General features: G+C 40.8%; 1 protein-coding gene across 1 annotated transcript; it reads left to right on the forward strand.

Moving 5' to 3' along the window:
* The first annotated feature begins 8,998 nt into the window (after nucleotides 1–8,998).
* LOC130140304 (cytochrome P450 736A117-like) lies at nucleotides 8,999–11,300 on the forward strand. The gene is made up of 3 exons (XM_056319355.1): nucleotides 8,999–9,363; nucleotides 9,589–10,180; nucleotides 10,667–11,300. The coding sequence occupies exons 1-3, from the start codon at nucleotides 9,017–9,019 to the stop codon at nucleotides 11,276–11,278; spliced, it is 1,551 nt and encodes a 516-aa protein (XP_056175330.1). The 5' UTR covers nucleotides 8,999–9,016; the 3' UTR covers nucleotides 11,279–11,300.
* The last annotated feature ends 1,306 nt before the right edge of the window (nucleotides 11,301–12,606 follow it).

Raw genomic sequence — 12,606 nt, forward strand, 5'->3', positions numbered from 1 at the left:
TATTGTGAAGTTTTGTAGAACTCTCTAAAACTTTTGTGGACTTCTGACCTTTTCTTTCCCAAGACAAGGCTATCGATCCGCACACAAAACATAAATAAGCACATCGAGTCTAACTCTAGAAATAAAATACTAAAAAAAATTACTAAAAATTACTTAGTCCATCTACATTTGTACCAACAAGGACATAGAAAAGCTAAAGGGCTCACTATCAAATTCCCGGAAAAATTACTAAAAAAAGTCATGAACCTATTATAATTGTGCCAATTTAATCATAAACATTCTACATTTGTACCAACTTAGTCCATCCAGCCAAGAAATCACTGACATGGACGTTAACCGTTCTACGTACCGCGGCTAGTTCTGACGTGGATAATTTTTAATTTTTTTAATTTTTTTCTTTTTTTTTTCTTCCTTCTTCCTCTTGCCGGTGAGCTGACCCTTGTAATTGGAATTACGATTGATTTTTTCTTTTTCTCTGCATCGTTAATTAACAAATAGAAAGAGTATGCAGCAAGTATAGAGGGTAAAAATTTAGTACTCTCTCAGTATCATTTTTTTGTAAAAAATGTAGAAAGACCAATTTGCAAACTGTGTCCCTGGACGAATTTAAGAGTGATAATTTTCATTATTGCTTACTACAGTCCATACACAGAGAAATTATCTGCATGTAGAGATGATTTTCAGATGATAAGATGGATAGATAGATGATTACTGTGAGTATTGACACCGGAGTAATCTAAATGGCACCTGGACTGATTTGAATGCCATCTAATGTCCACGGTGAAAAGGGTAAAAAGATTGGGAAGATGGCAGGTCAACCAGTCCTCAAGAACCACGAAACCGAACGGAGATATTAAATGCTAAGTTTGTCCTTTGCAACTTAGATTATTTCAACAATGCTCGTTAATTTTCAAAAGTGCAAAAAAGAATTATTTTCCCAAAGGAATGCATAGTTTTTTAATGAGATGGGTTTGAATAGCACTTGCAGAAGTAGTGCATGTGCTAATTTTGAGGAAATGGGTTCAGGATCTCTAGCAGCATGTAGGGCTATGGTCAAGTATTCACGGCTTAGACTAAATATTTTCTATCGGATGTGAGATCATCATGATAATACTCATAAATAGAGCTACTTCGACCACCGATCCACTCTCTTTCGTTCTACCAAAAGGGAAGACCAAATCACACTTAGTTACCTTTTCTGTTTGTATTTTGAGTTGGGAAGAATAAACTTTGACATTTATACCACGTAACGATGATAATGTGCTATTTCAAATTTAAATATAATCTTGTTCATGGCACATGTGCATTTATTCTCTCGTCTATAGGGAGTAATGAACACTTGAACCTAACGCTCAATTAGTTAGTGACACCATGCTGGCAACATGTCACATGGTACGAGCTTTTTATTTTTAGGTTAATACCACGAAAAACCCTAAATCGATATACCTGTGACAACCCTCCGTTTGTTTCCATTAAATTTTACTGTCAAATTGCTAAGTTTTATGACACATGGCAGATAACTGGTGTACTAGTTTGTGATTTTACCCTCCGTTTGTCCCAAGCGTACTAATTTGTGATTTTTCGTGATATTAATCCAATATATCGGAAACTAATAGAGGGTACATTTGTCATATATGTACCAATTTGGAGTTTTTGGTGATAAAAAAATTAATTTGGGATAAATTTATCATAGGTATAAAGTTTGAGGTTTTTTGGGTCAAAAAATTAGTTTTGGATAAATTTGTCACAAGTATACCAGTTTGGGGTTTTTCGTGGCATTAACCATTTATATTTAAATAATTTTAGAATATCCGACTAAAAACTTAAACCATTCGATGGAGGGAGACTACATCGTAAAAAAACATGTTATAACCACGTATCTAATGTACTTAAGCAATGTGGGATTACACTTAGCCCTCTTTCGGACACCTAAGACGCCCCTTTAGGTGGTGGTAGACAAAGTTTTTGTAAGGCATATCATAATCGTGCATTTAAGTGGTGTGAGATTACACTTAACGATAAAAATCAAATCAACGAGACAAGAACCCCTATCAAACACTTTGTGGGTCGTTGGCAAAAGTGAGATAACGCCATCCTAATTGCAGACTTAATTTATTAGGGAAAACTGTTGAAAAAGTCATAAACTTATTGTATTTTTGCCAATTCAGTTATAAACATTTTAATTGAGTCCTAAACCTTTTAATGTTTTGCCAATTGACTTAATCCGTCCAATTTTGGCCGAAAATCGTGACATGGACGTCGACCGTGTGCCTCGTAGGACGGTTGGCGTTGCCGTGGATAAATTTTAATATTTTTTCGAATTTATTTATTTTCTTTTTCCTTTTTTTTATTTTTGTTTTTCTTTTCTTCCTTCCTTTCTTCCTCTTTCAGTCGGTCGCCGGGTGTCAGCGACTAGCCAGAGGCGAGGGCCGGTGACCTCGGGTGAGCCTCGCCTGCCCTTGGTGAGGCCGACCTCACCCAGCCGCTGGGCCATGGCGAGGTTGAGCCTTGCCGTGGCTGGGTGAGGCTCGACCTCGCCGGATTTTGCGAGGCTCATCCTTGCTGGCTACTAGCAAGGTCGAGCCTCGACCTCCCAAACAAGAAAACAATAATAATAGTTAGCGACGTTTCACAAAGCTCTCTCTCTCTCTCTCTCTCTCTCTCTCTCTCTCTCTCTCTAAGCGATTAAAGTAGAGGAATTGGAGGAATCCGTTGATGGCGGACACGTTTTGCAGGGACTGCAGCAAGTAGATGGAGGTGGCGTTTGACCACGGGGCGGGGGACGCCATTTGCTCTAAGTGCGGCCTTGTCCTTGAGGCCCGCTCCATCGATGAGATGTCCGAGTGGCGGACCTTCACCAACGAGTCCAATGACAACGATCCCGTCCCTGTCGGCGGGCGAGGCTCATCCTCGCTATTGGTCGATGGGGGCGAGCTTCGCCAGAGGCCACCTGTCGCCTCTGGTTGAAGCCACAGCAACCGGCTAGAGGAGGAAGAAGGGAAGGAAAGAAAAGAAAGAGAAAAAAAAAGGAACAAGAAAAAAAGAAATAAAAATTTGAAAAAAATATTAAAAATTATCCACTTCAGGGTTGGCCGCGCTATGTAAGACAATTGGGGTAAGCTAAAATTGGCCGGATTGACTTAATTGGCAAATCATGATAATGTTTATGATTCAATTGGCAAAGTTAAAAGGTTTATGACTTAATTGGCAAAAGTGTAATTTAGTAGGACTTTTTAGGCAATTTTCCCTAATTTATTATGTAAGTCAATGGGTGTCAATAAATAATCATGTAATTAAAAACGGAAGATCGATCTTGAAGTTGGCCACTCGCTATCTAATGGGCAAGTAGGTTGATATAATTAATTAAAATTAATTAAGAAAAAGTGATTAAATTAAGGGCATAAATAAGCACGGCTCTCAATTTCTACATTTCTTAAGTGGCATGACAGCCCACGGCCCCATGCGCAATTACCTGTACCTCCTTCTCATGTCCTTTTGACCGTAGAGATGCGTGTTTAAATCCAACTCGAAATTTGAGTAACTTAAATTTAATATACCATTATTGTCAAAATCTATGCTCTAGATGTGAACAATTATTTAAAAAGATAAAAAATAATAATAATTTGGCCAACAAAAGTGAAAAAGTCGTACTACGTTCCTTGATCCGTCGTTGCTGTTACCAGTATTAATGCTATTATTTCCAGTGTCATTACAAAGATTAATTAAGAGATTTTCAAAAGTTATCAAATCAAGGGTGGATTAGACTGCTTATCTAAATTTTTCTTTACATTAACGGTACATGCTTTAATTTTCCAAACTTGATATCATTACTGAAAATGGAGAAAAGAAACCAAAATCACTAGCATAATTATGCATGATGTTATGAAGAATTTGCCACTTTAGTTGTGGAGCTTATTGATCAGTTATATGCATTTAATGGTAGAGTTATATATTATCAATCTATTTATTACGTGAAGTTTTGTAGAACTCTCTAAAAGTTTAAGTCAGTAAATAAATATGTGATTTAATTTTAACTAGTATAACATTTTCGCTTTCGCATAGGTTGGACTTTGCGCAAAAATTGAAGTGTTGAAATATAAATAATTGGGTTGCAAATAATGGGAGATCTAGAAATAGTTGCTCTGTTGCTACTTATCTGGTAAATGTAGCAGAAACCTGAGAACTCTATCTGTGGAGATAATTGTTGTAAATTTGAATGGCTTCGAATCAAAAAGCAATCAAGTCGGACTTTGAGGCGTGATATCACTTTCCTTAAGGATTTATTTGCCCCACAATTGTTGCTAATGGTCACCGGCAAAAATCCTCCAGGATACAACAAAGTCTCAAAATGAGAATACTAGATAGCAATTCTAGTATTTCTCTAGGGTCTCTCTAGGAAACAAAAGAAAATGATGGCTGTAGTTTTCGAAAGAAGACTTGAAGAAATTGATCTCACTCTTCTTTCTTGCCAAAAAACTGACATATATAGAAATCGATCTTAAAGAACATTGGCAACTCTTCACGAAAGGTTGCAAAGCTAACAAAGATATTCCTTCGGAAGAAGTTGCAAACTGAATAGATGCAACCCTTCGGAAAAGATTGAAAACCGAACAAGTATAATCTTCAAAAGTTGTCTTGGAAAGACACATGTAAAATTCGGAATAAAATAAATAAATAAATAAATATATAATTCCGAATTTTCATAATTTCGAAAATTACTTAATAAACAAAAAACAACCTTTCAAATAATAAAAAATTAATAAGATAACCTTACGAAATAAGATAAAAATATAAAGGGATTAGTGCTAATTAAACCGCGGCCGCGCAAGCGTGCAAAGTGCTAAGTGCGCCTAATAATCGCGCCAAAATCGCGCACCCGCACGCGGGTATTGTGTGGACTAGCGCACACCCCATTGTCTTCACTCTAAAGAGCAAGAAGAAATTCACAGTTATAAAGTGGCCCACTTTCTCAAAACTTTCCTACGTGGGACAAAGGAAAATGCACTATTTTGTTTGTTTTACAAACAAACAACCAACAATAATCAATAGAGAGCTTAAATTCGAGCACATATAGATATCTATTCGAATTTATATCTTCACTTAAAAACATAAGACCATGACTAAAGAGCCAATTAGCATATCTTAACTGCTTGAAACCACATAGTTCTCTGATGTAGGTGTTAGAGATATATTTAGGAGATTCTATATATCACTCTTGATTCCACATGTCTTCCTTGATTATGCATATCTCTCAAAATTGTGTATTATCTTCATTTCCTTTTGCATATCCTTGATCAATCTAGATTGATTGTAATTCATATTATAGCATATTACTTTAAAAAATTTATCTTGTAAATAGGTTTGTATACTATTCCTATAGGATATCCAAAGATTACACATTATACTCTTCCGCATTATTTTTATTTTGATATTAGAGCTATTGTTGTTTGAGGAAGCACCCATTGAGTCCTTTATACGATGGTCATAGCAACGCTAGGTCAATCAAACTTGTTTACACCAAAAAATGGACAACTTGTCGACATGAAAAATACATGACAGAGGTATGAATTACACGTTTCATCGTCGACGATTGTAGAAAGTGATATCCATTTAGTTCATTGATGATGGTTTAGTCATGGTTGATGAGTGTTTGTACCAAAGATCATCAAGGGCCACATGGTAGAGGCATGAGGTAGCATGGAAACAAATATCATCAAGGGATACATGACAGAGGCATGAGGCAACGTGGAAGCAAATATCATCAAGTTGCCAACATAAGGGACACATGTCTCTGACATGTGTCATGTGTATATGTTTACACCCAAAGATGATCAATTTTTGGGTATTATCGACAAGATTGGGAAAACGAGCAAAAATTTCACTTATGCGCTAGTTAGGGAAAATGGTCATAACTTTGTCGAGACGGATCGGATTGACCTAATTCCAAAGCCAAAAGAACGAAGACTCTTGGATCTACAACTTTTATGTTTTGAGTTTTCTCAGAAAATCACTATAGAGTTGTTGATGTTAAAAGGAAGTCGACAATCGTGACTGGTCAGGATGCGGAAATTGATAGACACTTCAGTGAAAAATTGCCAACTTGAAGGAATTGACAAAAAGTGGAGTCGACAATATACAATTATCGAAGAAGTAACTGTCAACATAGCAGGGTTGAAGCAACCGCCAACGTAGTAGAGTTGAATAAACCGTCAAGGTAGTGGACTCAACGCAACTATTGGAAACCACTAAGGAGCATACATGTATATTTTGAGGGAACAGTTACTTGGAAGCATGATCATGAGACAGTTATCACTTGTAGACAAGATCGTGGGACAGTTATCTTGAAAAGCATGATCATGGCATCACATGGACATGAAGACAAGATTTTCGGAATGGAAGAACATGGGCACAACCGTTGAAAGCCGCTAAGGAGCAGTTACCACACAACCATTATAAATATCACCGGCCATCTACCGGAGATGGGCCCCCCGGACAAATTAAACAGCATGTTATCTTTCAATTATTTTTACTTTTCTGCACCGTACTTTACTTTTCTTTAGATATAGCTTTTCGATTCGCGTTGTCGATTAAATTCCGGCGTGCATCTCTATCCCGGGTGTTGCGTCGTCGATTAAATTTCGGTGTTACATCTTTGTGTATGTGTGTGACTGTATTTTCTAGTTTTGTTGTCGATTAAATTTCGGCACGGTCTGTACGTATAGTCAGGTTCAAAGTTCGAAGTAAAAGTTCGTAGTAATTTCTTGTCCGCCTGGATATTTCCTGCTCGGAGTTGTCACGAAACCCAGTCCCCTCTCGTTAAAAGCCGAAGAACGACGTTCGGTGAATTATATTTCACTGGAACACTTTCCGACGAAACATAATTCGGTGTTCCTAATTGGCCTGTTTCGAAAAATAAACAATAACATCATACTTACCCCTCCCAGACGGACCAGATCCTTAAAAAATTGGTTGCAATCCACCGCCGCACCAGCCCTCGCTGACCATTGCTCCTCGGATCCATGCGCCTCACACGCTAGAAGGTGTTGCACGCGTATTACTTACGTCATCCACACGTCAGCGAGCCGTCCAGTCAGCTGCCGCATTATCCTGTCATGTCAGCTCGCCACATCAACCTGCCATGTCAGCCTACCACATCTCTTTGCTATGTGAGCCTGCCACGTAAGGGTTAGTGTCAGCGCTACATTTTTAGCCCTTGACGCGCATTCGGACATGTCAGTTGCTTTGCAGACTGAACCGGCTCAGCCTTTGCAGACCGAACCGGTTCAGTTAGTCGCCAAACCGATCCTCTCGATTTTAAGTACAGTTTGACCATTGTCCGACCTATTCTTGGACATTTCGGAGCGGCTTTCAAGGTTTTTCGATGTGGTAAGTCTATTTTTGGCCTTATTATCTCCATATTTGTCTTCCAAAGTTCTGGTTTCTTCATATTATTTATCCATTCCACTGTTTTTGCCCATGAAGTACGGATAATAGATAAACTGGGGGAAAATTGTCAAATCAGTCCTAAACCTATTGTACGACGGTCAATTCAGTCATAAACCTTTTAAGTTTACCAATTCAGTCCTAAATTCTCTAAATTCTTGCCAATTGAGTCCTTCCGGCCAATTTTGGCCGGCCGGCGCTAATGTGGCCGCCGGCCGGCGCCGGCCGTCCGGTCAACGTTGACGTGGCAATTTTTAATTATTTTTTTTCAAATTTTTAATCTTTTTTTTCGCTTTCTCCTCTTCGGCGGCGTCGGCGGCCGGCCGTAGGGGAGGGGCCGGCGAGGCCTCGGGCGGGCTCGCCGCGGCCACGGGCGAGGCCAAGCCTCACCGGCCCCTAGCTAGGCGAGGCGAGGCGAGGTCGAGCCTTGCCGTCGCCTGGGTCGCAACAGCAACGCTCGACCTCGCCTCGCCCAGCCAGGGGTTGGCGAGGCTTGCCCTCGCCGATGGCCGGCGGGGCAAGATTTGCCAGAGGCCTCGCCGGTCACCGGACCGGCCAGAGGGGAGAAAGCAGAAAAAAAAAAAGAAAAAGAAAAAAGAAGATTAAAAATTTGAAAAAAAATAATTAAAAATTGCCACGTCAGCGTTAACTGGACGGCCGGCCAAAATTGGCCGGAAGGACTCAATTGGTAAGAATTTAAAAGGTTTAGGACTGAATTGGCAAACTTAAAAGGTTTAGGACTGAATTGACCGCCGTATAATAGGTTTATGACTAATTTGACAATTTTCCCGATAAACTGGATGTTTCACAACCCATTCAAACCATTTTGAATGGTTCAAAGTATATTTTATGTGCCCAAGAAATATCAAGTTTTTAAGAGGACGTAGACTTTGGCATTATGTCATTGACTTCTAAGACCGCTAAAGAAAGTGGAGATAAATTTGTTGAGCATTTAGAGGAGTGGGATAGCAAGAATCATTTGTTGAAATATGACTATGAGATTTATATGCTCTTTATATATATGTGATCTCCTTACATTTATAACTTAAATTTTTGGGTTGAATTTCCTAATGTGTATGATTCTCGCTTTCAAACTATCAATTGTAATTTCATGAATGATTCCACATATCATAACTTACCCATAGATAAAAAAGATATTGTTTTTGTCAAAGAGGGATATATACAAATACACATGCAACAACAACAATAATAATGGTAATAATTATTGCCATAATTTCTACGTTGATCGATTTAAATCTCTATTTTTTTTTCTAAGGACATACTATCATAGTATGTCCTTAGTAAGGCTATTCACTCATAACTACTGGGGGGGGGGGGGGGGGGGGGGGTGGAACTAGTCAATTTTCTTTCCGTGAACAAGATAGGAAACCCTATAATTTTCTGCATAGAGAAAATCAACCGAGCTCAACAACAGCAGGAGCAATACAAATCCACACGTTCGCTCCCCATCCCTCCCACCAATCGAGTTCACAACCCAAAAGGATAAAAACGCAGAAAAGATCATTCCAGCGGAGACGCAGAAACAGCGGAAAAACCTCCATCGCCACCAGCAATGTTCAGCTTCAACGTCTCGCCGCTACTCTCCTTCACAACCTCGTTGACCTCAATCACACTCGTCCTCTTCATCTCCTTCCTCACCCTCAAATGCCTCCGCCTCCTCTTCTCCGCCGCCGCCACCACTAACCTTCGCCTCCCTCCGTCACCGCGCAAGCTCCCGATCATCGGGAACCTCCACCAGCTCGGCAATTACCCTCACCGCTCACTCCAAGCCCTGTCGAGACGCTACGGCCCCTTGATGCTCCTCCACTTCGGGAGCGCGCCTGTCCTCGTCGTCTCCTCCGCCGACTGTGCGCGTGACATCATGAAGACCCACGACCTCATTTTCTCCGACCGACCCAGGTATGGCCTTAGCCTGTCAATTCATGTTCATGCGTCTCAATTCTCTATTAGACTTATCTCCTCTTGCATTTTTTGATCGGAGAAGGTCTCGGTTGGTTCATTACAGATATGGGGTTAACCACGTGTCAACTCCTGCCATCACAAAACATTACAGTTTTTATTTAACATGACGAATGCTTCATTTAAACTGATCATGTGCCGATTCATGTCATTTCTTCGACTCAGGTCAAAACTTTCGGAGAGGCTTCTGTACCACCGCAAGGACATGTCGCTGGCCCCGTACGGCGAGTACTGGAGGCAAATGAGGAGCATCTGCATGCTCCAGCTGCTCAGCAACAAGAGGGTCCACTCGTTTCGGACGGTCCGAGAAGAAGAGATCTCTTTGTTGGTGGGCAAGATCGAGCAGCATCGCTCGGTGGACCTGAGCGACATGTTCGCGGCGCTGACGAATGACATCATATGCCGGGTGGCTCTGGGGAGGAAGTACAGCGACGGCAAGCCGGGCAACAAGTTCAAGGGACTGTTGACGGACCTGACGGGGTTGCTGGGCATTTTCAACGTTGGGGACTTCATTCCGAGCCTCGGGTGGATCAACAAGGTGACTGGTTTAGAAGCGAAAGTGGAGCGTGTCGCGAGGGTGTTCGACGAGTTCCTCCAGGAGGTGGTGGAGGAGCACCGGAGGAAGATGGAGGAGAAGAGCATCGGCGGCGACGGAGGTGAAGATAGGAGAGACTTTGTGGACGTTTTGGTGGAGATTGAGAAGGACAAGACTGCTGGTTTTGCTCTCGGTGCCGATAGCATCAAAGCGCTCATCTTGGTAAGCTCTCTCTCTCTCTCTCTCTCTCTCTCTCTCTCTCTCTCTCTCTCTCTCTCTCTCTCTCTCTCTCTCTCTCTTTTCTCCACCAACCATCCCATACACTCTCGAATTTTTCTTTCCGGGCAACATTGTCCACCGACTCTAATTGAAGGAAAATTTCCTAGATGAATTATCAATACAAACATTGTACCCATAAATCATCAGATCATATCAGAAAATTCTCTATAATCAGGAGACAAAAGCAATCCATGCCCTCTAAGATGGGTCCGATAACGGAGTTGATGGATTTATTAATATATATTAAGTTTTCTGGAAACATATGAGCCATAATTGAGTGAATTGATAAGTATGATTAGCTGTCCATGATGATTGATTGTTGTCTAGCATATTCTTTTTCAAATGTTAACCTTCCATTTATTCACTTTCTTCGTCTTCTCACTTCATCTCCACTAATTCATTCCTTCATTAACTTTTGTGCTTGTACAGGACATATTTGCCGGTGGAACTGATACAACGTACACAGTCCTGGAGTGGGCAATGACCGAGCTCTTAAGGAACCCTAGAGCCATGAACATTCTCCAAATCGAGGTCCGCGACATCGCCAATGGCAAGCCGAAAATAACCTATGAGGACTTGGAGCAAATGCATTACCTGCGAGCAGTCCTGAAAGAGACTCTCCGCCTGCACCCTCCGATCCCGCTCCTCATCCCGCGACTATCGACCCAGGACGTCAAAATCCGAGGCTACGACATCGCGGAGGGGACTATAGTGATTATTAATGGGTGGACCATCGGTAGGGACTCCGGCATGTGGGACAAACCAGACGAGTTCAAACCTGAGAGACTCTTGAACAGCTCGGTGGACTACAAGGGACAGGATTTCGAGCTGATTCCTTTCGGTGCCGGGAGGAGGGGTTGCCCCGGGATATCGTTCGCGATGGCGACGAACGAACTTGTCTTGGCAAATCTGGCGAACAAGTTCGATTGGGCACCGCCCGAGGGTCTGAAACCGGAGGATTTGGACATGACGGAGTGCACTGGTCTTACCATCCATAGGAAAGTTCATCTCCTTGCTGTTGCCACTCCATTCCCGAGTTAAGGTTGAAATAGGCTGTGAACATGACGAGTGTGTGATTATGTTTGTATCATACTTTTAGACTCCGTAAGTTTTATGAAAAATGAAAAATTTGAAAAAACATTTTCCTAAAATTTCGTTTGTTTTGCACCCTTATGTAGTGAAGTACAAGAAGTAATTGACATGCTATTTGTATCATGGATAACATCATCCTTCGGAATGGTAAAAAAATTAAGTTTTCTCGCCTCTTAATCTCTTGTGAGGAGATTATTCATCCATTAATCACTTTTTAACATAGAGAACTTCTTAATAATTAAACGGCGCTATGACGATAAGAACCATAATCATTTTTTTATATGTCTGCCTATAGAAAAAGGTTCTGACTAAACTTGTTTTCATAAAGCTAATCGCACATCATTATATGGTGATACATTAGGCTCTACTTAAGAAAATGTGGAGGCGATTAATTTTTTTGTGTCCGATTGATTCTTTCTAACAATGACTATATATGATATTCATTGTGTTTCTTAAGTATGTACGTATTCTATTGCTCCATGCCCCAAAATTCAGATTTTTTTTTTGGGTCGATAAATTTCAATAAATATGTATTGTTGTGGTGTGATTTATACTCCCATCGACAGGAAAGCACGGGATTCCGCTCTCCGGTGAGCGGGCGGGGTCTGGGGAGGCCACCCTGTCTACCACGGTGATGCCAAAAAGATTTTATAATTTGGGCCGGTATTTTATTGGTAGTTTGGGCTTAGATCCATAAATAGATACTGAGTATATATAATATATTTCTCTTGTAATTAAGTAATGTAATAGAGAGATGGGAAGTGCTAAATATAGTGGAATTCTCTGCTATACGTAGCTCTAGTTTAAGAGTGAATTAGGATAAAACTTTGTTCTCAATTTCTTCTCCTCGCCTTTATTCTCTATTTCATTATATTTGTGCAACTAATTCTAACATCTGTTTGTTGAAAGCGCGTAACAGAAACCCAATACCTTCACCTTGAGAGATCACCAAGAGAGAGTCAAAGCCCGAGCCCGTCAACATATTCAATTCGACCCACCTTCACTCAAAACTTAAGCCAATGAGTTATGAGGCATATCTCTATCAACGTCCAACTTCATCGCGATATCTTTCTCCAGATTGAACTATGAAGTTTGCCATCGGGCCCCCATTGCTACACCACAACAATTAACTATCGGCTCTGATACCATTTGTTGGGAGTGCACAGAAGAAGTCCGATACCTTCACCCGATGAGATCACCAAGAGAGAGCTCAAGGCCAAGCCCGTCAACATATTTAGTTGGACTCAGCTTTATTCAAAAGCTTAGGAAAATGAGTT

The sequence above is a fragment of the Syzygium oleosum genome, unplaced genomic scaffold (assembly GCF_021117445.2).
Source record: "Syzygium oleosum isolate NSW1041296 unplaced genomic scaffold, Sole_v2.1 Sole_v2.17, whole genome shotgun sequence".
Classification (NCBI taxonomy): Eukaryota; Viridiplantae; Streptophyta; class Magnoliopsida; order Myrtales; family Myrtaceae; genus Syzygium; species Syzygium oleosum.

Bases quoted from the DNA above. Each gene is read 5' to 3' on its own strand.
- LOC130140304 (XM_056319355.1), top strand. From the start codon at position 9,017: ATGTTCAGCTTCAACGTCTCGCCGCTACTCTCCTTCACAACCTCGTTG. The intron at 9,364-9,588 runs GTATGGCCTTAG...TCTTCGACTCAG, and splicing joins ATTTTCTCCGACCGACCCAG to GTCAAAACTTTCGGAGAGGC. The intron at 10,181-10,666 runs GTAAGCTCTCTC...GTGCTTGTACAG, and splicing joins GCATCAAAGCGCTCATCTTG to GACATATTTGCCGGTGGAAC.